At 35.4% G+C, this 27,875-nt stretch overlaps 1 protein-coding gene and 1 long non-coding RNA gene across 5 annotated transcripts; both read left to right on the top strand.

Annotated features, from left to right (window-relative positions):
- Nucleotides 1-4,306: 4,306 nt before the first annotated feature.
- Nucleotides 4,307-26,426, top strand: LOC101899261 (single-stranded DNA-binding protein 3). Of its 4 annotated transcripts, none has more exons than XR_891751.3 (2): nt 4,307-4,887; nt 15,125-26,426. It is a non-coding gene; the product is annotated as a single-stranded DNA-binding protein 3 (long non-coding RNA). The 4 variants fall into 4 exon arrangements; XR_002195339.2 differs by having other exon boundaries at nt 4,307-4,905; XR_002195340.2 differs by lacking the exon at nt 4,307-4,887 and adding an exon at nt 5,404-5,649.
- On the top strand, nt 18,157-18,516 carry LOC101887308 (uncharacterized protein DDB_G0271670). Its single transcript, XM_005190525.1, has one exon. The coding sequence runs from the start codon at nt 18,157-18,159 to the stop codon at nt 18,514-18,516; it is 360 nt and encodes a 119-aa protein (XP_005190582.1).
- Nucleotides 26,427-27,875: the final 1,449 nt, after the last annotated feature.

Here is a 27,875-nt window from a genome sequence, read left to right as displayed (position 1 = left end):
ATTGGGAGGTTATTATAATTCTCGTTTTTTTCAACAAATTTAAATAATTTTTCATTCAACATTTTCAATTCCAAAATTCGTTTGACATTTCATGTCCCAACAGCTGTGTCGATGCGTCTACCTATATTCTTCTATCTGTTACCTTCATATTTTATTATGATTTTACCAAATCAAAGTCAACAACGCCATCTACACATTATACCACAGCATCAAACTACTGCCATATTAGTTCTCAACAACGTAACGGTTTACAGTCCGCTCTTTGAAATCGATTCTCCTAAATATGTAAAAAACAGACAATTTTTCAAAGCACTGAAAAATTATGTTAATTTAATAATACAAAACGATACTTTTGTTTATATTTTATTTCTTCAAACAACACTAGAGTCCACAATAAATACACTTAACGGCGTTGTTTTTATTCACTTATCTACTCTGTCTCTCTCCCTCATTATTATTGTTGTTTTTATTCTTTTTGAGCCAAAAGAGAACCATATTTAAAGTTGTGGTGATTTGCTTTTGGTGGTGGTGTAGTGTATGTGGAAAGCAATTAAAACGGAGAATGAAAAAAACAATAAAAACTTGAAAATGCCGGGAGTCAAAACCATCAGCAGCAGCGGCAGCAGTCAACCAACCATCCATGCAGTACCATAACAACAAAACATACAACAAAGAGGGGTGGGTGCGAGCGAGCGACAGAGACAGGGAAATCGATATATAGCTGTATGTGTTGGTGGAGGAAAATTAAAATTGGCCAAAACGAAGAAAAACGAAATAGACGATAAAATTCAATTAAGGGTTGCCGTTTTTTTGGGAATTTGTGGGGAATTTTGAAATCTCCCGTAGGAGAAATTTATTTGTAAAATTGCATTTACAATTGATTTCATGTAAAAACAATAATTTTCATCGAGAGGTATGCGTCAAAACAGTTATAAAATCCTGATTAAAAAAATTTTGGGTGTTTGTTTAATTTAAATATTATATGAATTAAAGTGCAAGATATATAAAAAGATATATCAGGTGGGATAAGAAAATACAACTCTCTTGTCCAGGCTGGTTTTGGTAATAGTACTTCTGAAGGTCTAAAAAACGAGCGTGTTACTATCAAAAAAACAACCATAAAAAACGTTTATACAGAGTGAGATGTAAAAACTGCAACCAACTTCAGATTGCTGTCATTCCTAAGCCACTCTAATAGTACGTTTATATATATGAGGGTTAACCCACTGGATTTAAAAATAAATTGTCATATCCATTACTTTTACTTCAAATAAATCCTCTCTAAGTAGGTTAACCCTACAAAAAGTTCTAACGTAAACATGGCATAAGTCCGACAGCTGTTAAAATTATTCCAGTGACAGCTCACTATATTGTTTACAAACGTACAGAAGCATTTTGGTGAGAATTTTCCAGAAGAAAAAAATTATTCGTGATGACAATTCAAGCGTGATAGTGTGATTTCTTTATATTTTGCTAGAAAACCACAAGTGGCTATCGTTAGAGCACTCCAGTGTCTCGTACCATCGATTCTTACCGTGATACTGGTAGCGTAGCCCGACGTCAAGGAAGTGGACGAAAGACAATATCTGCGGAAATGGTTCGAAAAAGAAAGAAGCGACTTGATCGAAACCCGCGTCGCAATGACCGAAAAATGGCTCGTTTGCTGAACATATCGCAATGTTCCATTCGGTAAATATTGAAAAATGATCTCGGGGTTAAGCCATTGAAATTCCAAAAAGTGAGAGAACTTACACCGCAACAGAAAGAAAATTAACGCAAAAGAGCTAAAGAGTTGCTTCGTTTGGCCGAAAGTGGTGAACAGCCGAATTTGGTTTTCTGCGATGAGTAAACGTCCCTTGTCCAGCAGTTTGTAAACAAACAAAATGATCGGGTTTACTTGCCAAAGAGTTCAGCTGAAAATGTGCACCTTCAGTTGGCCGCCATAACAGCCGATGATCGCTCTTCGCACGTATTAATCGATCGTGGCACCAGAATAAATGCCGATTATTATCGCGCAAAATATTCTGGATGGTGTATTAAAGCCTTGGGCACAAAAACATTTCGGCCGTAGACCTTGGACATTTCAACAGGACTCAACACGTGCCACCCAAGAATGATTACAAAATGAAGCTCTTCGCTTCATTTCCAGCGCACAGCGTATGACCACCAAAATTTCCGGATACCAATCCGTTGGACTATTGTGTCTAGAGTACTTCAAAAAGCAAGGTTGGCACTAACAAATACCAAATGTCGATCACCTCAAGCAAGCGCTTCGCCGGGAATGGGCCAAAATACCGCAGAGCAAAATACCGGGCAGCGTGTGACAGTTTCATTGGCCATTTGAAGGCCATAATTGGTGCCAAAGGTGACCAATTCGAACAAATCTAAACTTATTCTAACATTTGATGCTATTTCTGAGATTTTTTGCTTTCATTCAATAAAATTTAAAAAAATGTAAAAATTATGGCGTTTGACTTTGTTGCAGTTTTTTTATTTCACCCCGTAAGCGGCTGTAACCCCTGGCTTCTTCATAAAAGAACAATGTAGAATAGGGTGAGAAAGTATAAATTACGGGCCTAAATTAAACTAAAGGTGAGAATATATTAAACGCTTTAAGTCATCGCCTAGCTTCTTCGGAAAGGAACCAAGCAGCATAGGGCCAAAATCGAACTAAGTCAACCTAAAACCCCTTTCTTCCTTTTCCAAGAAGCCAGCGAATGACTTGAGCCAGTCAAAAAAGCCTTTTATGTACTTTCACCTTAAGTCAACATAGAATTCCTTTGTTTTTTCTTTTTGAAAAAGTCAGCCAATGACTTAAGCCAGTCGAAAAGCTTTCTGTGTATTCCCACCCATGGTAGAAGATACGACACAGCTGCTGGGACAATGAACTGTCAAACTAAATTTGAAATTGAAAATTTTGAATGAAAATTTATTCAAATTCGGAAAAATTGTTGAAAAACGAATATCACAACAATCTCCGATTGGCGTCGTATACGAAAACATATAAAAATCTACTTATTTTTGAAAAAACATTTCAACAATTTTGATATATCAATGTTTCCAAGCGTTGATACATCTACCTGTATTTTTCTACGTTCTATGTTCCCACCTTTACATCAACAAGAATTAATAATTTTTACACCTAATTTCACAATCAAATTAAATTCCGATAACAAAATTTAAGGGATATATTTTGTGTTTACATTGGCAACCCTGGGACAATTACGAATGAAGCACAAAAAGGTGGTATACAAAATATAACAATCCCAATTGGAAATTTTTGCAGTACCTTAAGTGCAAAAAAATCCCAACAGACTTTGATGAGAATAATTCCAGCATTATGTGAATGGAACATAAAAAATATCGAGCCGTCTAAATGGTATATAACATTTGCAATGAAAATTATTGTTTCTTACCCAACATACCAAAATGGCTTGAGAATAATATTTTAATAAGCTTACAAACATAAGCCTAAAGCTTGAGAAAATCTTGAGAATGTATTGAGAAATGTTTGTTTAACAATTATAGAATAATCGAAAAGGAACCCTTATTCATAAGCTTATTCTTGTAATTGCAGAATAAGCTTACGAAAGTAATATTTTATAAAGCTTATTTTTTCAATGGTAAAAAATATTTATTTATTCATTTTTTAATTATTTTACACATTTCATTCATTGATTGCCATCCCAGCTGTCACTGCATCCTGTTGCCTTGATACCTAGATGCTTTCTTTCCCCTTATTTGAGCTTCTGTATCTCCTCCACTTATTCTTCACTTCTGTTGAATTCCTGCAACTTTTTGACGCCTCCATTCTGAAATGAGATTGAAATAATTTATACTACAGATTCCCAGATTTATTATTCATCATTACCTTAGAGTTTCGTCCGGAAATGGGTCCTAAATTCGCGTGGTTTTGATTTTAACCAATTTTCACAAAAAAAATCAAAACAAATTTGTCAACAAAGGACAGATTTGAGAAAAGTTTGTGCAAAAAAGTGTTTCTCAAGCATTGTTGAAAAATTCTTATGATAAACTATTTTCATAATATTATTCTCAAGCTGTATTGTATTTTTGGTATGTTGGGTATCCATTTTCCAGAGGTTTTTGCAAAATTCCAAATCCTAACAAGAATAACATTTCCAATTGGGTTCTGGCAAATTTAGCGCCAAAAAGAGACAACCATATGAACGCGCGGGGCGACCAATGTAAATTACAATGGTAAATTGTGTGCGTGTGACAGAGTCTGCTTGTGTGTATGTGGCCCAAGAATTGCAAAGAGTGCCCCTGTATGCGTTTGTGTGTGCAGTTTTTTTGTCGAGTATTGTCTCCATACGTCGTCGTTCGACCATACGCTAGCAAACGCGAGACGCACTTGTAGCGAAAATTACACCAAATAATTGTCGGATTTTCTCTCGAATAATCAAAGAAAAAGGAAAGAATTAAAAAAAATCTAGCAAAATATTGTTTAAACAAATTTGTGTATGTGTAAAAGCCGTACGGCACGGTGGAAAAAATACATAAAAAAGAGGAGCATACCACATACAGTGCTAACGTATAGATACAAAGAAATAAAATAAAAGAAAAAATAGTGGCCAACATTGATAAAAATGATCAATGGAAACATGTAAAAATGCAATTGGATCTGAAAAATATCGATGAAAATTTCACATTGAAGCAAGAAAAAAATTTTAATGTGATTTATCGAGAAGAAGACGACGAAGAAGAAAAGAAGAATAAAAAAATATCATCAGTGGTGGTGAAGGCGACGACGAGAAAAAACAAATACACAACAAAAACAATAGCAATAGCAGCAACACCAACGAAGAAGACAACGACGATAAATGTGGCAGCCGCAGTAGCAGTGCTGAGAAATTGACGAAATCAACTGTGAGTGTCGTGTTGGTCGTACGTATTGTCATCATTACTACTCTCCTCATATCGTTCGTTGTCACAAAAATTTGTGTACCTCGCCGCGAGCCCGTGCTCCGACACCAACAACAACAACTGAGCAAGTGTGTTATTAGCCGTTGTTTGGTTGTGTGAGTTGTGTGTTTTTTTGTTTTTGCTTTGTTGGAGGGGGAAAAAGTGAGTGAGTGAGCGAGCGAGAGAGAGAGCAAACGCAAAATAATAAGAAGAAGCATGCACATGAAAAACACAAAGTGAGAAAAAGAAGGCAATGCTATACATATTCAAACAAACACACGCATGCACACACACACACACACAGAGACAATCTGTGACACTCGCATACAACAAACCACAGCAACAACATTGAAAAAAGATTATAGTGAAATCTCGTTCGCTCGGGAGGAATGAAGAAGAGTGCTTTGCTGTGTGTTTGTTTTGTTGTTTTTGGTTAAAAAGGTAGATATCAGCAAAAGCAAAGCAGCAAAAAAAAACGAAAAAGAAGTAAGCAATAGAAAGGGGGAGGGAGAACACACAAAACACCACCGCCAGCAGCAGCAGCAACTAGAACAATAATAATAACATTTTTGTGCGTTGTGTTCTACGAGAGCGGGCCAAAAAGCCAGTTAGTAGTGAGTTATTGTTAAAAGAGCGGAGGAGAGTGCGTGTGTAGTACATAAAACAGATAAATTAAAAATATCAAATGCAAACAACCAAAAGTGGTAACCTCCATCCACTATAAATGTGAGCAACAAAATAATTGTATTGTGGAATAAAAAATATAAAAAAAAAAACTAAATGAAGGAATCTTGGATTAAACATAATTATTAAGAAACGAAAACCCAATAGGTTCTTCTCAGTGTAAAACAAAAAGAAAAAAACAAAAACTTCATTGAAACAAGAAGACCAACCAAATTAAAAATCGCTCCACATTCAAGTAATGCAAAGCAAAAAAATAGCAAAGAAATTATTTTTTTCGGAAACTTCTCATTGTGCAGTGATTGTTGAAGATGAAGAAGAAAGTTTAAACACAAAATAGAAAAATAAAAAGAAATTATAAATTTCATCATTTACTCAAGTCATCTCAAATACAATCTGTCTGTCTGTGTCAGTTGTTAAGACGACAGAGTACACAAAGTGTTGTGAAGAAGAATATTTTCTTTCGGTGTGTGTTTTGTTACGATTTCAACGTTTGTTTTTTTTTTTTTTGTCTTTTTGGAGAGTAAACAACAGCAACAACGCTCGCGCTCATACAAACATCATCAACCTGCCATTATCAGTTAGCCTGGCTGGCAGCAGCAGCACCGCCAAATAATATTTTGTTGTTGTCGTTGGATGTTTTTTTTCTTTCTTTTAAATATTTCGTTTAGCCATTATCGAACGGCGACAAAAGCAACAACAACAACAGCAACATCATATTCGGCAGCATATTAATTTATACGATAAATACGAACAAGGTTTGTTTACAACAACGACCGACTGCAGCAACAATAACAAAAGCAAGCACACACATATCTAACTCATCATCTTTCATTATTTTAAACCAGTAAGGAAAGCTCAAAAGTCGGGCGGGGCCGACTATATGATACCCTACACCACTATGCATATTAAGTAGGGCTCTCGTAAAAGGGTTTATACAGGGCATTTCAGAGCTCTATGAGATATTTGGTACAAAATCAAAATCTATCTAATTCTATCGTGCATTTTACGAACTATAGCTATCTCTGAACCGGGTTTCTCCAAATTTGACGTATTAGCTTCTAGACTGAATTCGGTCTTATGTACGAAAAATCAGGTGATTTGGGCTGATATTGACCATTTAGTGCACATTTAACCCGAAATCGGATGAAGATATATATGGGAGCTATATCCAAATCTGAACCGATTTCGATAAAATTTAAAACAGCTATTCCTGTGCTCCAACTAATACCTGGTACCAAATATCACGGTTGTGGAGTGAATATTACGAATGTAAGGGACTAAAACACTAAATCGGATGAAACATATATATGGTTGCTATATCTATATCTGAACCGATTTTCACTAAATTTGATATACTTGCTTCTAGGCTGAATTTGGTCCGATGTACTAAAATTCAGTCCATTTGGACTTATATCGGCCATTTGGTGCACAATTAACCCGAAATCGGATGAAGATATATATGGGAGCTATATCCAAATCTGAACCGATTTCGATAAAATTACAAACAGCTATTTCTGGGCTGTATCTTATATCTGGTACCAAATATCATTCTTGTGAATTGCATATTACGAATGTGAGAGGCTTAAACACCAAATCGGATAAAACATATATATGGGAGCTATAGCTGTTTCTGAGCCGATTTTCTCCAAATTTGTTGTATTTGCTTTAAGGCTAATCTCGGCCACATGTGCCAAAACTCGGGCCATTTGGGCTGATATTGACCATTTGGTGGTCAATTAACCCGAAATCGGATGAAGATATATATGGGAGCTATATCCAAATCTGAACCGATTTCGATAAAATTTAAAACAGCTATTTCTGTGCTCCATCTAATACCTGGTACCAAATATCACGGTTGTTGAGTGCATAGTAGGAATGTGAGGGACTTAAAGATCAAATCGGATGAAAGATATATATGGGAGCTATGGCTATATCTGAACCGATTTTCACTAAATTTGATATACTTGCTTCTAGGCTGAATTTGGTCCGATGTACTAAAATTCAGTCCATTTGGACTTATATCGGCCATTTGGTGCACAATTAACCCGAAATCGGATGAAGATATATATGGGAGCTATATCCAAATCTGAACCGATTTCGATAAAATTTAAAACAGCTATTTCTGTGCTCCATCTAATACCTGGTACCAAATATCACGGTTGTGGAGTGCATAGTAGGAATGTGAGGGACTTAAAGATCAAATCGGATGAAAGATATATATATGGGAGCTATAGCTATATCTGAACCGATTTTCTCCAAATTTAATATACTTGCTTCTAGGCCGAACTCTGTTGGGTGTGCCAAAATTCAGGTAATTTGGACTGATAGTGGATATTTGGTGCACATTTAACCCGAAATCGGATGAAGATATATATGGGAGCTATATCTAAATTTGATCCGATTCTCACCAATTTCAATAGGGTTCGTCCTTGGGCCAAAAAAATATTGTTTGGAAAATTTCATCTCAATCGGATAATAAATGCGACCTGCATTTTGTTCACAAGAATACATGGACAGACGGACGGACGGACGGACGGACGGACAGACGGACTGACATGCATAAATCGACTCAGAAAGTGATTCTATGAAGGTTCTCAAAAGTAAGTATGGGTCTATCTCGTTTCCTTCTCCATGTTACAAACAAATGCACAAAGACATAATACCCTTACCACTATGTGGTGTAGGGTATAATCAATAGTCGACAATTACCATCCAAATCATCATCATCATCGCCATCACGAACGAACATGAACATCATTGCCATCTGCTTTATATAAAGTACTAATATTTAGTTGTCATTATTTTTTGACTTTTTGGGGGTTTCATAAAAAATCCGGGTCCAAAAAACCAATAATTTGACTATAACTTCAGAACACTTACTTTTTCATGTGACCACTTGTTGGATAGGTGTTTTCATAAGCTTTCAAACGATATTGCCTATATCGGGTAAGTGGATCCGGGTCCAGGTCAAAAATCTGGGGTCCCAGGTCCGTTCCCCAAGAAAAAAATATTTTCTCGGAATTAGAGTAAAACCATGGTACAATGAAGAGAAGGTAGGTCAACTTTGAAAAAATTGCAAGTATAGAGGTCTACCTGTTTGGCTTGTAATGTCAGAATTACTATCAAAACAATAAAAAAGCAAACAACTTGTTGCATTTATTTTGAATAAATAATTTGAAACCGCGAAAACTGAATGAATGGTGAAAATTTCTTTTCAATATCATGTTCTATATATCTCTTATGGTTTATTTCGCGACAAAAACTGTAGATTTTGTCGATGCATTCGTTGCAATAAGCATTTTGAAAACATCCGAATTTGAATATTTTCTGAACAATTTTTTATTATTGAAAAGAAGACACACACATAAGCAAATGAAGTTGACATATTAAGCCAGAAAAATAAAAAAATTTAAATCATATGGTAGTTCTGCCCTACCTTGAATTCATTGTACCATGAGTAAAACTAAGAGTTCCGTCCCCCAATAAAAAATAGTTTCCCGGAGTCAGGGTAAAAATACCTACCTCTGGAAAAATTTCGAAAAAATCGAAAAGTTTTTACTTAACTGGGGTTGTCCACAATTTTTTCTTGGGGGACGGACATGTGTTTCAGGAATTTTTTACCCGAAACTTCGGGTTCAAAAGCTGGACTAGACCCGAATCAACTTACCCGATTCGGACAATTTTTGGGTTGTGCGTGTGGAAAGACCCATACCTCTAGACCCGAAAAAAGTATTAGAGCAAATCGTAGCATTTTGGAAAGGTAAGAGTGTCAGCTATAATTTGGCGTGAATTTTGTTGTCTCCCATAATGGGCCATTGTTCGACTTTTCGGGGGTTTTATAAAAAATTCGCATCCAAAATTCGATAATTTGACTATAACTTCCGAACCGCTTATAAATCACACCATCATGTGACCACTTATTGGTTAGGTATTTTCATAAGCTTTCAAACCTATGTTGTCTATGTCAGGTAAATGGATCCGGCTCAAAACAACATGCGTATAGTTTGGCCAGGTCGAACTTTTACTACCCTCCACCATGAGGTAAAAAAACTTTAAAAATATAAGAATCGGGTTTGAATATTGGGGTTCACTTCCACTTTTCCAGTGAAATCGGTTGCTAAAAAGTCTTAAAAAAGAATTTATGTTGATGGTACCGATTTCCTGCTATAGAGAGTTTCAAATACCAAATTAAAAAAAAACTGCTAAAAATGTGGCTAAAATTCGATTATTTGAAAAAAAAATATTCGAAGTTTCCACACCTAATGGGTGATAAAAAAATAATGGGTCTATTCCAGCAGTCTTTTGCTACAGAAGGTAAACCCATTACAAATTGAATTTTAAACGATCCCACTAAAAAATGTCGGGTTTTTTACAATGGGTACACCCTATAGAAGAAAAATCCAGGATCAAAAAGGAGCTTTTTTTCTTTAGTCGGAACATCTTTTAATTTGATTGGAACGACTTTTTATTTGGTTAGTCTTGTTTAACAATAACTTTCAAAATTAGCGGTAATATTCATATGTGTTTAATTTGCACGTCGTACGCTGTAAATTAAGTTTTCTGTGCCGCCCAAAATAAAAGACGTTCCAACCAAAGCGGTCGTTTAAATAAAAGTCGTTCCGTTTTGGATGGCGTAGTCGGTAAGAAGAGAATTGCAAACCACAACTATTAAACAGACATATACACGTTAGATAAACTATGGTTCGGACACATTGGACACATCCGATAGGACATGGTCAAATTAAAGGAAAATGTTGATTGTTGCTAACCGACTGATTAGTAAACAATTGTTTCATGACTTTCTTAATCCAGGAAATATAATGATATGTGTAGCTCCATTTTGAAAAATTTTCGAGTGTCGATTATAATTTGTCTATATAAATGGGCCCGAATTCATCCCCTCACTTGTTGGATAGGTATATTCATACGCTGTATCATACATCGGTTCGATGGAATTGGGACTAACCCACGTTTTGTGGGGAATGAAGATTTTTGCTAATCTTTAATTTTTCCCAAATAAACCTATCCATACCTGCATTTCCCGCAATTTACCTTGTCAAAATATTAATTTTGACAATGAAATATTGCCAAATGAATTAAAAAAAAAAATTAAACCTATGATTGCATTACTTTACCTTTCTAAATCTGTCATGCAAATTCTTTAACTTTCATAAAAATTTAGAATATCGACCACCTTCACAATTTGTAGACCTTCAAGTATGAGCCGGGTAGAAGATTTGGAATCAAAAATAGGGAGAATATGGTTAAAGGAAATTTTGCAATTTTGTTGTTGTCAAGAACGTTGATGAAACAGTAAAAAAAAAATTACCAAAATCAAGTTTCAGAGATTCTTCTAGAACCATCCGTTTCTTTCATCATAACCTTATGAAGGTGGCCTCATTTAAAATAGACGTAACCAGCTCTGCAATTTCTCGTTCCTTATTAGAGCAAAGGTTCCCATCCTGATATACAATGGAGTTATGAATATTTCATTTGGCAATGGGAAATTTTGAAAGGAATTATTTTTAAAAAATCTAAGCATATAGTTGCACGAGGATTTCGTCTTTATTTAACATCCGATTCCATTCAGACTTGGTACATCTCAATATTTGTATCAACACAGGATCTGTTTTAAAGATGGTAGAGATCGGTCTAATGCTTCTGGTACCTGCCCCACAAAGGCACAACGTTTTGTATAACCAAAACGATTATAAAATCCGAAATAAACATCCAGTTCTCTTCATATTTCACACATCCCATTATTTCTGCTATCGCAAGATCTGCTTTGATGATGGGATATATCGGTCTACTCCTTCTGGTACTTCCCCAACAAAGGATCAAAATTTTGAATATCCATGAAGCTCATAAAACGCAAAAATAACATCTGATTCCATTCAGACTTGGTACATCTCAATATTTTTATCAACACAAGATCTGGTATAAAGATGGTAGAGATTGGACCATATCTTCTGGCAAAGTTTTGTATATCCATGAAGCTCATAAAACGCGAAATTTACTTCCGATTCCATTCAGACTTGGTACATCTCAATATTTCCATCAACACAAAATCTGGTATAAAGATGGTTGAGATGGCACCATTCCTTCTGGTACCTCCCCCACAAATGGTTTGAATAGCCAAATCGATTATAAAATCCGAAATAAACATCCAGTTCTCTTCATATTTCACACATCACATTATTTCTGCTATCGGAACATCTATGTAAAGATGGGATATATCGGTCTACTCCTTCTGGTACCTCCCCACAAAGGGTCAAAATTTTGAACAACCATGAAGCTCATAAATCGCGATATTAACACCCGATTGCATTCTGAGCTGGTATATCTCATATAAATATTCAAACAATTTAATGCTTTTTTTTTATCGAGAGCCTAGTTGACTTGGCTTTTCGGTCCCAAGATAGTTATGAAACCGTCTACTTCATGGATGGAACGACACTATCAGGATCAGGAGATTTACCTATATTGATAACAGCCATTAATGGGCCATAACCATGACAACTTATAGTACGTTTAAAGCGAGGCATAACTACTAGGTAGCGCTGTCGTGGCAGCTGCATCTGGAAAATCCATACAGGTTGCATCCCTTTTGAGACTGGATTTAGAGAACCAGATTGATTGGAGTCATAAAATGGAAACAGAACGAACACAGATGTATGAGCTGCAACAACAACAAGTCAAATAACAAAATGTTCAAATCAAAAATAAGAAAATTTGTAAACCTACCATAGCTTAAATTGTAAACCTACCATAGCTTCTTTTTGAAATAGGGGGAGTTAAAAGCCTATAGGGGTATTCCATGCAAACGAAATGTTGGCTTTACAAATCGAAGAATGGTTGGTCGCTTTTTCGTTTTACAAGGTTTTCATACTTTTTTTACCATGGTGTTGCGATATGTGCACTGCTAACGTCAACTATTATTATTTTCCCTTCCACTTGAATTGCTAGCCAGGGATGCCATGTTTTTTCTTACAAGAACTCGGATTAAGTCAGAAAAAAAGGTTGAGGAAGAAAGAAATTATGTGTTGACGAATAAGGTTGACGTTGTTAATGAATGAGAATTACCTTTTCACTCTCTCTCCCTAAAGCCGGGTTTTAAAAAGGCATTGTTTTCTCATTCTCTTCTTCAGCTCTTCTAATACAGTTTTCGCAAACATTTCATTGTAACTTGGCAATCCATTTGCATACGTATGTAGGTATATATTTAGGTACGAAGATGTATAATTTCAGTTTTGCTGTGTTTTGTCGTTCTCTCTTTTTTATGTTTTGCCAAAAAAAAGTGATGTCAATAACACACAACGCAAAAACACGCCAAAAACTTGTCTTGCATAGTTTTGTATATAGAAGTTGGGCTTTGTCAGAGAGAATGGGGATGTTTAGTTTAATATATGGTGGAATTATTGAAGTGTGCAGATAACCATGGTCTGTAATTAATCCTAGAAATGTAGGCGAATATTTTATTGTCGTTTTATTAAAAAATATAATAAATTGTGGTGAATCTCGCATGGGAAAACAATAGAGGTCGCTCAGTCGAATAAAGCAAATATATAGATTTACAATATCTTGTGGATTTAACTTTTCAATTCCATCCTCTTTTGACCAAACCCGTTTCAGAACATTTGGAGTCGATCAGGTGATGTCCGTCTGTCTGACTGGCTGGTGCGCACGATAACTCTCAAAGGGAGTATCCGATTGGTCCAAACTTGGTACATCGTAATATTTTTGTCAAACTTAGATCAAGTTCGGAGTTCACAAAAGGTCGAAATTATCAAAAAATATATTTTCTGCACAGAAAGAGAAACGATAATCCAATTTTGCCTCAACTATGCAAAATCTAATATTTGCGTCAGTGTTAGGTTAGATGCGAAAATGGACAATATCGGTCCACTTCATCAAGTACCTCCAACACAAAGGGTTCAAATTTTGAATGATTATAGCTCTTATAAAATGTGACGTAAGAGTCCGAAAGTTCACAAATTAAATAGATCACAATATTTTTATTAACCCAAGTTCTGGTGGGAAGATGGAATATAACGGACCACTCCTTCGGGTACCTCCCCCACAAAAGTTTGAAATTTTCAAACAAAATATTTTACTGCACAAAAAGAGAAAGGATTATTCAATTTTGCTCCAACTTTGCAAATCCTTGTATTTGCATAGGTGCTGGGTCAGGTACGAAAATGAACAATATCGGTCCACTCCATCAAGTACCTCCCACACAAAGTGTCAAAATTTTGAATAATTACAACTCTTATAAATTGTGATGATCTGATTGTCTCCAAATTACACATATCACAATATTTTTATTATCCCAAGGTCTGGTGTGATGATGGAATTTATCGGTTCACTCCTTCTGGTATCTCCTCCACAAAGGTCAACATTTGTAATAACTAAAACGATTATAAAATCCGAAATAAGCATATTCGGTTCTCTTAATATTTCACACATCACACCATTTCTACTAAGACAAGATCTGCTGTGAAGGTTGGATATATCAGTCCACTCCTTCTGGTTCCTCCCCCACAAGGGGTTAAATTTTTGAATATCCATGAAGCTCATAAAAAGCAAAATTAACATCTAATTTCGTTCAGGCTTGGTATATTTTAATATTTCCATCAACACAAGATATGTTTAAAAGATTATAGAGATCGGACCATTCCTTCTGGTACCTCCTCCACAAAGGGTCAATATTTGGAATAACCAAAATGATCATAAAAGCCGAAATAACCATCCGGTTCTCTTAATATTTCACAGTAGGGATAATGGGATATCCCTACTAACACAAGATCTGCTGTGAAGATGGGACGTATCGGGCCACTCCTTCTGGTACCTCCCCCACCACAAGGGGTACAGTTTTAAATATCCATGAAACTCATAAAACACGAAATTAACATCCGATTCCATTTAGACTCGGCACATCTCAGTATTTCCATCAGTACAAAATCTGTTCTAAAAATGGCAGAGATCGGAAGATATCTTGTGGTTCCTCCCGCACATAGGGTTCACGATTTTGAAAAACAAAAGGCTCAAATGAAGCGAAATAAGCTTCCAACTCTCTTCAAATTTCACACATCCAAATATTTTTGCTAACACAAGATCTGTTGTGAAGATGATATATATCTGCGAAATCCCTCTGATACCTCATCCTCAAAGGTTCACAATTTTCAATACTTTTATCTGTCATAAATTGCGAAACAAGTCGTCGATATTTGAATTGAATTTGAAGTCAAAATATATATATGATTTTTATATATAACATGACGTTTTCATTGTCTTGTTGGACTCGATTTGTATCTCCCTTTCGATCCCCACTGATACATTAATGTGTTTTTAACAACAAATGTTAAAAATCCTACAAAATATAAAATAAACAAAATCACTAAATTTGCAATACTGTTTCGCACTGTACATTTTGGCAATTCTTTCATTACATTTATTTTCTCATCTTTGAATTTTATTTTCATATTGAATTTTGCCTTCTTTTTTCCTACATTTTCAGTTTGCGAAACGTCGTACAACAACAACAAGAACAACAACAGCAGCAGCAAAATCATCATACACCAAACAAAACGGGGGGAGAGAATTCGTGTGAGTGCGAAAGAGAGAGAAAATCAATACTAGCAGAGCGTGCTCTGTCAAGAGTGGCAAGAGTATAGCAGGCGGCAGCAACAATAATAACAACAAACACATCAAGCTACCAAAAAAAAAAAACGAATGAGGTGGTTGTTCAGCGCAAACGAACGAACTCAACACACCAGTCAGTCAGTCGAAGAAGAAGAAGCAGCAGCAGTACCATCAATACACAACACAGTCCCACAAGCATACAAACACACGGACACACACCTCTACATACTGTCATCATCAACGTCGCAAGGCAACGCAACCAGACCAACAGCAACACCACCAACAACAACCATAATATAATAAAGTACCACACCGACTGCAGCAGAGAAGAGACGTCAGTCGTCGTCGTCGCAGCAGCAATAACAAAACCAACAACAGCAGCAACAGTAATAATAATAAAAAAGCAAAAAAGAAACGGTAAAACGAAGAAGAAGCACCAACCAACAGCAGCAAGCAGCAGATACAAGAAGACAAATATGAACTAAATTTTGATGGTATTAGTCGTCCGTCGTGTATAAATCAGATGAGAGGAGGATATAGGTGAAAGAAGAAACTCACGCACACACAAGGAAACCCTCAAACAAAAATCAATTGGTGTTTCGGTGTTTCTGTTATTTTTTTTCGTGTGTTAAGATTTAATTCAACAACTGAAACTGAACCGAACTCTCGGCTGAATCGCAAAAGGAGAAGAAGAAGAAGAAAACTCAACTCTAGTTGAAACAGAAAACACAATTTTAATAAAAGTTAACGCCGCGTAAACACACCACCACCAAAATTTTAATAATGAATGGAGTCGCAAAAATACACAAAAATAGTTGAAGTGAGAAGACACCACAACGACGGCGAGCAGAAACCAAACGTTGAGAAGAAAGATATACAGCACACACAGAGAAACAAGGGAATAAAATAAAAACCGACGACGAACAGTGGAAAACCCGAAAGAATTGAACAAAAAATCGGGCAAAGAGAACGAGGAAAAATAGGATAAACCGAAGGAATTGAAGAAAAGAAAGAACAAAAAATAATGATTGGTTGGGGGTGAGAAAAACCAACCAAACCAACCAACGAAAGTACGAATATAGAGAAAAAACAAAAAATTGAAAATTGTTTTTGTGATTTCATATTTCCATTGGCGTTTCATCGTTTTTGCTGAAAGTCACTTCCATCGCCTAGCCATCCAAGTACAATAGACACATTTCAAAACTCGAGTCAACCAAGAGCAGCAACAACGATACTAAAATCAACAAATACAGGGTGAGTGAGCGCCAATCGACGAATCGCCAAACGGGCGAGCAACAAAAGCAAGAGGAGAGGAGATTAAACGCCGCCGGAATCATCAACGTAGATCCAGCGGTTGTTTTCCCTCCACCGCACAGCGGTTTTTTGAAAGCAGCAGCAGCTCCCAACATCATTGACACATCACATCTCCCCTCACCATCTAGACCATCTAGAAGCAAGCGGCAGCAGCCAGCAACAGCAACAATATAACCAACAAACATGTATGGCAAATCTAAAACCTCATCGGTGCCTTCAGATGCTCAGGCCCGTGAAAAATTAGCTCTGTACGTGTACGAATACCTGCTACATGTCGGAGCGCAAAAAGCAGCACAAACGTTCCTCTCCGAGATACGATGGGAGAAGAACATCACACTGGGCGAACCACCGGGTTTTCTGCACACATGGTGGTGCGTATTCTGGGATCTGTACTGCGCCGCCCCCGAAAGACGTGATCAGTGCGATCACTCGTCAGAGGCCAAAGCCTTCCACGATTATGGATTTGTCAGTTCGGGTTATGGTGTAAACGGAATCGGCCCTGGTGGTCCACACAGTGCTGGCGGTCCAGCACCCAGTCCTCTAGGTCAAATGCCTCCCGGCAGCGATGGTCCCATGGGGCCGGGTGGTCCAATGGGAGCGAATTTCTTTCCCAGTTCAACGATGAGACCTTCACCGCCCACACACGCCTCAAGTCCACAGCCGCCACCATCACAAATGATGCCGGGTCAACCGCCATTTATGGGCGGTCCACGGTATCCTGGCGGACCCAGACCAGGTGTGCGCATGCAAGGCATGGGTAATGAGTTTAACGGACCACCTGGCCAGCCCATGATGCCTAATAGCATGGATCCCACGCGGCCGGGTGGTATGGGTCCAATGAATCCTCGCATGAATCCTCCACGGGGACCCGGTGGTATGGGTCCCATGGGTTATGGCGGTCCGGGAGGAATGAGAGGTCCAGCGCCTGGTCCGGGTGGCATGCCACCCATGGGTATGGGAGCGGGCGGCCGACCACCTCAATGGCAACCGAATGCGACAGCGCCCATGAATGCGTATTCATCGTCATCACCGGGCAACTATGGTCCCGGTCCAGGCTCAAATGGTCCTCCGGGACCGGGTACACCCATAATGCCATCACCACAAGATAACACACAGGCCGGCCCCGGTGGTCCTGGCGACAACATGTATTCACTAATGAAACCAGAATTTCCCATGGGCGGAGGGCCTGACGGCGGCGGCGGGGGTCCCGGCGGCATGGGTCCCATGGGTGGCGGTCCGAATTCTATGGGTCCTGTACTTAATGGGGGAGCGGGCGACGGCACCGGTCTTGATGGTATGAAGAACTCACCAGCCAACGGAGGACCCGGCACGCCTCGAGAAGACTCGGGCAGTGGTATGGGTGACTATAATCTCGGCGGCTTTGGTGGACCTGGGGAGAATGATCAAACAGAATCGGCGGCTATATTAAAAATCAAAGAGAGTATGCACGAAGAAGCGAAAAGATTTGAGAAAGATACAGAAAATAACGACTATTTCATGCAATAACCGCCCGAACAAACCAACCTCGTACAACCGCAACAGCCACAAACAACAGCAGCAGTAGCAGCAGCAGCAACAGATATTGATGAAAAGATGAACAATAGTAACAATTCCTCTTCCTCCACCACCTCGGCGGCCATAATCAATTCCAGTTCCAGTAGCAGCACCACAGCAAACGGCAGCAACAAAATATGCAGCAGCAATACCGGCCATCATCATCAGCAACAACAATATCCGGCTGAAATGACTGGGGAATCACAAACAGCGGCAGCAGCAGCATCAGCAGCACTGGCATCTTCTTCAGCTGCCCATAGCAGTTCCAGTACCGCCGATGAAGATGAGACCAGTGCATTACTGGCGGTAGCAATGATGAACAGTGTCAAAGAGGGTCTGGGTTCTGCCATGCTTCAACATTTGTGGTCCTCAATGGCTGCAGTTTCCAAGCAACCGTAGACGCGCCGAGGGGGGTGGTGGTGGCCAGAAGCGGAGCTGAGGATGAGGGAGAGAGAGCTGAGTTAAGGAACGCGCGCTCCACGCTCGGCATCCAACAACATCTCCTGTAAAAAACGACTTAAGATTTCGAATTGTGAATGCGCGTCTTGCCATGATAGATGAATGAATGACTCGAAGAAGGAATGAATGAATGTCTGTATGCGTGCCGCGCAAACGCCGCCACCGCCTGCAATTCGAATGGCTTTTGTTGGTGGCAACGCATCCCCACCCACCCCACTTCTAAAGCAGCCAGCCGCACAATATATTCAAGGAAACCAGAAGAAAACAGCAGGATGACAGGAGGATGAATGTAAACCTATGGTAGTGTGGAAGCATTAACAGCTAAAACAACAACAAACAAACAAATAAGTCAACCATTACAACAACAACAACAATTTACTGGTAAATGGCATTAAGAGATAAATTAATTTTTTTATTTTTATTTTAAAAATTATTTTTAGTTTTTGTAAATTTAAATTAAAACAAATCAACAAAAAAAAAAAAACCGAAACAACAACAACAAAAACAATTATTATTATTAAATGATATATACATATAAAAAAATACAATACAAAACTATAAACAAATGATGGTAAATTCCCTCAGATGATGATAATGATGATGAAAAAGAAAACAAAAAAGAAATTTAAATAAATTATTTTCAAAAAAAAAAGAAAAGAAAAATTGAATTCCAATTTAAAACTGTCCCCCGAAGAACAAAAAAACCTTTTGGTTGCAAAACCAAACCATCCCCGACATTCTTTTGGGAAATCCAAACTTTGACTGTATCCTTCCTTTTGCGTCGATCTAATTAAAGCCATGTAAATAATAAGGGATAAAATTATAAAAAAAAAGCAACTGTTGGATTTGAAGGCCTCTTCAAGGGGTCTTCTATTCGTAGAAATTCTTGTGATCAATAGAAAAATAATGGTCTGCTTAAGGGGTCGCCAGGGTATTATAGGTTTTTGCTCTTGATAGGTTTTCTATAGATCGGAAAGGAAGACTTTGTGGACATTGTGAAAGATGTTGAGTTGAATGGCCAGAAAGCAGATGGTGTCTTAGACTCCCAGAAAGAATTTCTTTTCAGAGGACGACAGAAATTCCAAAATGAAGTGCAGGGCCAGCATAATTTCGGAATTTTAGAGTCATTTTTATAACCCGATATATAAATTATTTCATTTTAAATTTAGACTTTAAAGTCCTTGTGTGGAAACATTTCCTGCAAGTTAGGAGCCTTCATCATTGGAAAGTAAGACATTGAGGTCTGCTTAGGGTTTTTGTTTTTGATATGTTTTTGTTTTATAAATCGGAAAGGAAGAATTTATAGCCCGATCCAGATGAAATTTTGCACAAATTGAAATTGGAGATAATCGGTCAAAATTTAGATATAGCTCTCATACATATCTTTGTCCGATTTCCATTTTATGGTGCACCAAGCGTGTAATATTTGTCCAAATGGGATGGATTTTGGCGCACACGGCAAAATTAAGCTTGGAAATAAGTATGCCAAATTTGATCGATATCGGTTCAGATATAGCAATAACTCCCATATATATTGTTTAGCCGATTTGTTATTTTTGTCCTCCGCAGCCGTAATATGCACTCTGTAACAACAATATATGGGATAATATCTTAAATACAGTTCAGAAACACATTTGCCAAATTTTATCGAGATCGGTTCATATTTGGATATAACTCCCATATATATCTTCGTCCGATTTGCCTTTTATTGTGCACCAAACTTGAAATATTTGCCCAAATGGGATGGAATTTGGAACTTACGTCCAAATTGAGCCTACAAACAGTATGTCAAAATTTGTGATAATCGGTTCAGACATAGCTATAGCTCCCATATATATTGTTCATCCTATTTGTTGTTTTTGTCCTTCACAGCCGTAATATGCACTCCGAAACAAAGATATTCGTGGAAATATATCAACTACAGTTCAGAAACACCTTTACAAAATTTTATCGAGATCGGTTCATATTTGGATATAGCTCCCATATATATCTTCGTTCGATTTGCCTTTTATTGTGTTATTTCCTTTGTTCCTTTGGACTTTAAGACTTTTTTTACTGGTTATTTAAAAAAGGTAATTTAATAAAGAAAAATATTTGGACAATCTGAAGCTAGTTCTTGCCAAGAATTTTGTTAAATGTCCGGAATCTAATATCTTTATGTGGCGACCCTTTTCAACCTAACCTAATTCCAGGCTTTTTGAAGCTGTAAAAATGGAAATGATGCAGTTTAGTTTGGGTTTCCAGGAGGAAGTTTTTGGTTAACAAAATTCCAAATGGATGGCTAAGTTTTTTTTTTGAACCCCCCGTCAACAAAAAGTAAATGGACCATTTAGAAAAAAATAGCATAGACTACAAAAAAAACTACGAAACTAATTTATTTTTTGAAATCTAACTTGCCCCACCCCCCTTGTCTACCTACTGTTACTTAGAAAAGGCCCCCGTTCCCGACCCAAACAAACAAACAAACCATGGAAAATAAAAGCAGTAAAATCACTTAAAAGTATTAAAAGGATCATCTTTTTTTTGTACAGTTTCTAAAATTAAATAACTATGAGGATCTAAATAAATTAAAAAAAAAAAAAAAAAACAAAAACAAAATTCTCAACTATTAATTGAATTGAATTAATTAAGTATATTGTATTATAATAACAAATCTATGATAAAAAAAAACAACTCGTTTATTCCCTCTATCTCTCCCAAAAACATGATCCCCCAACTCTCTCTCACTCTCTCTCTTTCCTAAACTCATAATTTGTATTTGTTTCCTTTTTTCTTTAGATTTAAAAGCTAAAACTGTTTCACACATACACACACACACACCCTATTGTATAAAATTATTAAAACAAACAGAAAAAGTAGATCCAGAGAAAAAAAAAACAATTCTTAATAATATACTATAGGTACTTATATAAATTAAATTAAATGAAAACAAAAATATACTTAAAAAAAATACAAAAATAAAATAATAAAACTCTTCTTGGCTTTCATGATGTATTCATTAAGGATTTGTAGTAAAGATTATTATTATTACTATTATTCAAAGCAAAACAACAAAGCAGCAGAAAAAGAAATATATAAAAAAATTTGTAATATAAACAAAAACAAATTCGTATACATTTATATATTTTTAAATATTTTAATTTTTTATTTTTCTTGTCAATGACAGTTTTACATATATTTTTATATATATATATATACAATATTCGATATTAAATATCTTTGATTTATATTTAAAAAAAAAAAACATTTTTGTTTTTTGGTTTTGATTTCCTAATTTGGTTGTTTTTTTATTTCATAATTGGCTCTTTGTAGAAGGCGGTGTGTAGTTTCAATATTTATTTTTTGAAGTGTGTTTTTTATACCCTACCCCATACTGCGGTCAGCAGGGTATTATGTCTTGGGTGGGGCGAATATTTTCGCGATAATATTCTTCATTTATTCTGATGTCACGGTCGATTAATACGAGCAAAGAGCCACCATCGGCTGTTATGGCAGCGCATACCATCACCATGGCCGGCCCTTGAGTTCTGGTGGCCAACCGAAGGTGCACATTTTCAGCTGACCTCTTTGCCAAGTAAACACGATCATTTTGTTTGTTTACAAACTGCTGGACAACGAATGTTTTCTCATCGAAGAAACCTAAATTAGGCAGTTCACCACTTTCAACTAAGCGAAGCAACTCTTTAGCTCCTTTGAGTCTATTTTCTTTCAGTTGCGGTGTAAGTTCTTGCACTTTTTGGTTTTACCCCGAGCTCATTTTTCAATATTTGCGGAATGGATTGCGATGATATGTTCAGCTCTGACAGAAACTGGCTCTGATGAGTTCAAAAATTTATTTCGAACATTGTGGAATATAAATGTCATATATTTTTTATATTGGAACAAGGAAATAAAAAGGAAGGGCTGAAAACTAAAATATTAAATAAAATCTTCAAATGTCATTAAGTGAGAGGGTATCGGTATATGGCGACGATGCTTTAACGTGGACCTAACATCAAAATGTGTTGGTTACTTTATTTTTTAGTCATTATGAAGCTTCGCTAAAACGAATCAGATCGATTAGTTTTACGGAAACATTTTTGTCACACCTTCCCAAACATATGGAACCACTGTGGTGCTAAAAATTTCGGTTCCATTCTCAATTATGTCATAATGGTTTCCATTGATTACAGAAACCATAAAACTATTGATCATAGCTTTTGGAATGCTGTGTAAGTATAAAGGTGAGAATACATAAATGTTTTTTTGACTGGCTTAAGTCGTCGAATAACTTCTTGGGAAAAGAATAAAGGAGCGTAGGTCCAAAATGGAACTAAGTTAACGTAAAATTCCTTTGGAAAAGGATAAAGGAGCGTAGGGCCAAAATGGAACTAAGTCAACGTACGAAGAAGTCAACTCTACGTAGAAGCTAGCCGATGACTTAAGCCAGTCAGAAAATCGTTTTATGTATTCGCATCTTAAGCTATTGCTAAATTTTGGTGTATAGTTAAAAAATTCCAAATTTCTTGTAATAAAATATATATTTTTGAGACTTTTCCGATTAACTATTTCTAGCACCTTAAAAAACGCCACTCACACACACACACAAAAACTTGAAGTTTGGGAAGTCTCTATTGAAATAAATGCAGGCCTGCTTGCTACGTTTTCTATTGGTGTGAACAGGAATACCTTTTCCGCCATAACTTCCACATCCTAAGCACCTTAGAAGATATGCAGTTTTTGGTTATTTGTTAAAATTTTAGTTTTAAAAATCCACTTTTTTCTTTTTTTTTGTGTTGAAACATATTAAAAATATTTTTTTTTATTTTGCCTGGACTCAATCAATGAGAATTATGCTCTGTTCAAGAACCTGCAAGAATCTACTATTTTTGCAATTTTTTTTTCGATATCATAAAGGGAAAATCGGTTATCGTAGTAAGCTTTACATTCTTGCTTTACAGTTCTGGAACAGACCATTAACTTTGAGGTTTTGTTTCCTTTTTTATTGAAATCATGGCAGACAATTCTTGCATTGTTCCACAACTTGAAAAAATCTACTAGTTGTGTTTGTTTAAGGCTTTTTGATGTTATAGACTTTTGCAGGAAGTCGACTATTTATATCTTTTATGAACTATGAAATGAAGACTTTTCTGAAACCAAAACCAAGTAGCAGCCCTTATAGATAACCCAAAAATTTATGAAAGATATTTGGTCTGTTCCAATGCCTGCAAGAATCTACTAGTTGTGCAATTTTCTTCGATATCATGAAGGGAAAATCGGTTATCATAGTAAAAACGTTTACATTTACATTTTTGCGGTTCTGGAACAGACCAATTTTTTCGTTTTTTTTTATACCCTCCACCTTGACGTAGAACTTCAAAATTTGGCACAACACTTTGTATTGTGTCTACGATGGTTGGTATTGGTATAGCCGCCATATAACGGTACCTCACGATATTCGGTATTTTGATGATTTTAGAAACATTTTTACAGGGATTTGTCCAAAAAATTGGTATTTGTAGCTCATAATGGGTTCTAGTTCTGGTGGCGATATATTATGTACATAGGTCCACGTTTTGGTATAGCCGCCGTATTATGGTACCTCCCGATATTCGGTATTTTGATGATTTTCGCCATATTTTTCACGAATTTGTCTAAAAATTGGTATTTGTAGTTCATAATGGGTTCTAGTTCCGGTGGCAGAACATTGTATGTATAGGTCCACCTTGCTGTATATCCCCCATATAACGATACCCATCGAAATTCGGTATAATCGCAGTCACATTTACCCACGAAATTGTTTCAAATTTGGTTTTTAAGAGGATTTGGTAGATGACACTCCTTGAAGTATTAAATATATCGTTTTGTTATGGCCTCCAAATATCGGCCTCACCCACCTTTGTGGTATTTTGAAAAGTTTAACAGCACTGCTTGCTCTGTTCCAGATTCTGGAACATTTAAGTGATTATTTTAGGGTTCTGAATGTAATGGACTTCTCCAGGAAATCGATTATTAACAGCTCTTATTACTTACTACTAATGGGGAAGCCAAAAATCAAGTAGCAGACTTTAAAGACCAGCCAAAAAAAAAACTTGAAAGATATTTTTAAGGGCTTTTTTTTGTTTATTTTTTGTATAGCTTTAAAAGTTTTTACTACGATATCCGATGATCGATTCTAGTAGATTATTGCAGGTTCTGAACTGGACCAATTGTTTTAATAGTACATTTTACCACAGAAAACTTTAAAAAACTAATTTTCAAATTCGAAAAAATTATATAGCTAAACAGTACGTTTACATATAAATGGGTTAATCAACTGGATTTGGATTATAATTGTCGTATCCATTATTTATACTTCAAATAAATCCTCTTAAAGTAGGTTAACCCTACAAAAAGGCCAAACGTATACATGGCATAAGACTTGTTTGTAATAATGTCCACTGGGAAGGATATCTCCATCCAATATATTTTTCTGATTAAATTATGCTGCCCACCATCTTGACGGCTGTCTGCAATTGTTCTTTTTCTTCCTTTGTATTATATTGTTGTTCCTTTTGTTGTGAATTAGTGTTTTCACAAAAAATGAAAATTCCTTTTTTTTTGATCACAAAAATATGTTCCGGCATCCTAACCCCAAAAAAGAGATGGCCTTGTATTTCCTTAATTATATTTTAAATAGAATTTTTTTAAATAGATATCTACATTAAAACAACTATTGTAATAAACTTTTTATGGTCTTCATTGTATACACAAAACTATGGCAAATATTTATATATATAAAATAAAAAAAATTAAAATAAAAAAGAAAATAAACAAAATAATTATTAATTATGAAATTATTGTACAAAAGTTTATATATATATATATAGTTATATTAAATTATGGTAATGAAAAAAAATTTAAAAATGAAAAATAAGTAACGTAAAATAAACCTACTATATATTAAATACTTATATATTAGAAACGTAAAGCATTTTTACTTAATTTTTATTATTATTTACAAAAAAAACAAGAAAAATAAACAAAAAGAAATAAACAAAATAATGTACACATATACATATATAAATAAACCAATATATTTTAATATTAAATATTAAAAAAACAAAAAACAAAGTAAAATAATAAAAATTATATTGCGTTTTAGAATAACGTTTTTTATTATTATTATTTATAAAGTCCTGTTTTTTAGTTTGTAATTATACTAGCAAAGCAAAGCGTTTACATTTTTTAAATGTTTATATACATATATATATATTTTTTAGTTCCCATTAAAAATGAATTTACATTTTTTTTAAACAAGAACGTTTTAAATCAAAAAAAAAAAACTATAATTTTACAACAAAAAGCATATACATATTAAAACAAAAAAAAAAACACAAAATGTGGGAAACCCTAAACTAATTACTAAAGCATAATTACAATAATCTGTAATGGGAATTTTTGCTAAAAAAAGATAAATTATTTATAAAAATAAAATAAAGAAAATTAAAAAAAATCAAACAAAAAAATTGTAAAATTTTTTTCAAAACCAATAAAAAAAACTTAGCATCCAAACCGAAAAAATAACATCTTAATTAGCCACTAAGACCTAAAAAATCATATACGGAAAAAACTATTAATTTAATAATTGCAAAATGGAGGTGTTTAAATAAGTATTTTAGTGTTAATTATTAAAAAAAAGTAAATAAATAAAATAAAAATCGTACACACAAAAAAAACCGAATATAAATAAATTACCACCCCAAGAAGAAGTTAATCCCAGGCCGAAGAACATAAAAATAACCACACATAAGTGAAATAACAACAAAAACAAAAAAATCTGTAACAGAGACCCACATTACAACAAAATAAATAAATAAACAAAAAAATAATTCAAATTTGAACATCCATTGTCATAATGATTAAATAGCATTATTATTATTATGATCTACATCTCTCTACATTGCAACACATTACATGCATACATACATACATATATTCTCAAAACAAAAACAAAAACCAACAACAATAATAATGACAGAAATCATAACTATAATACGATGATAATGATGAATGCTAATGATAATGAATTCATCAAAAAAAAAAAAACAAATCTGAAAAAAAGAAACAAAAACAAATGATCAACCCCAACAACAACATGATGATGAATAAAGTTTTAAACAACAACAAGAAATATTTGTAAAAAGTAAATGAAAAATTGAATATTGTTTTATTTAAAACATTTGACAAGGAATTGGAAAAAACTGAAGGTAAGATTTATGTAAAGGTTCTGAAAATAAGAATTTATTTAGTAATCTGATGATTACTAAAAGGGTGAGAAAAAACAAGGGTGAAAGGGTGAGATAAAAACAAGTAAATAAACATTAAGTTCGGCCGGGAAACATTACAACCCATTATGACCCACAAATACCAATTTTTAGACACATTCGAAGGTACCTTTATATGGGAGCTATACCAAAACGTGGACCTATGCACGCAATATTTTTCCACCGGAGCTAGAACACATAAGGACATACAAATACCAATTTTTAGAAAAATCCGCAGAGAAATGTGACAAAAATCATCAAAATAAAATATAATATATGGGGGCTATACGACAACGTGGACCTATACATACAATACTTCGCCACCAGAGCCAGAAACCATTATGACTTACAAAGACCAATTTTTGGACAAATCCGTGAAAAAATATGGCGAAAATCATCGAAATACCGAATATCGGGAGGTACCTTTATATGGGGGATATACGAAGACGTGGACTTGCACAGACAATTTTCAAATACCAAATTTGAAACCATTCCGGTAAATAATGTCGCTAAAATCATCAAAATACCGAATATCGGGAGGCACTGTTATATGGGAGCTATACCAAAGCGTGGACCCATACATACAATGTTTCGCCACACGAACTAGGACCCATTATGACCTACAAATAGCATTTTTCAGACAAATCCATGAAAAAATCTAGCAAAAATCGACAAAATGCCGAATATCGGGAGGTACTGTTATATGGAGACTATACCAAAACGTGGACCGATGTATCTCATTTTCAATACCAACCATCCCAGACACAATATAAATTGTTTTGCTAAATTTTGACGTTCTACGTCAAATAATGTGGGCTGTATCGTGATTTCAACAGACAGACAATATAATGAACTGTTACTGGAATATTTTTAACAACTGTCGGACGAGTGGTTTAGAAATTATTGTTAAAAATTTTTTTACTGATCTCCTCAAGTTAGAACGAGTTATTTAAATTCATTGAAAATTTATTTTCAATTCTATAAAATGTTATTCTTTTTTATTCAAAAATTAAT

Source organism: Musca domestica, unplaced genomic scaffold (assembly GCF_030504385.1).
Source record: "Musca domestica strain aabys unplaced genomic scaffold, Musca_domestica.polishedcontigs.V.1.1 12, whole genome shotgun sequence".
NCBI lineage: Eukaryota > Metazoa > Arthropoda > Insecta > Diptera > Muscidae > Musca > Musca domestica.
The sequence above is the reverse complement of the archived record's forward strand: the minus strand, read 5'-3'. Positions and strand labels throughout refer to the sequence as shown.

Excerpts from the sequence above, each read along its gene's own strand:
- LOC101887308 (XM_005190525.1), top strand. The coding sequence starts at position 18,157 with ATGAACAATAGTAACAATTCCTCTTCCTCCACCACCTCGGCGGCCATA.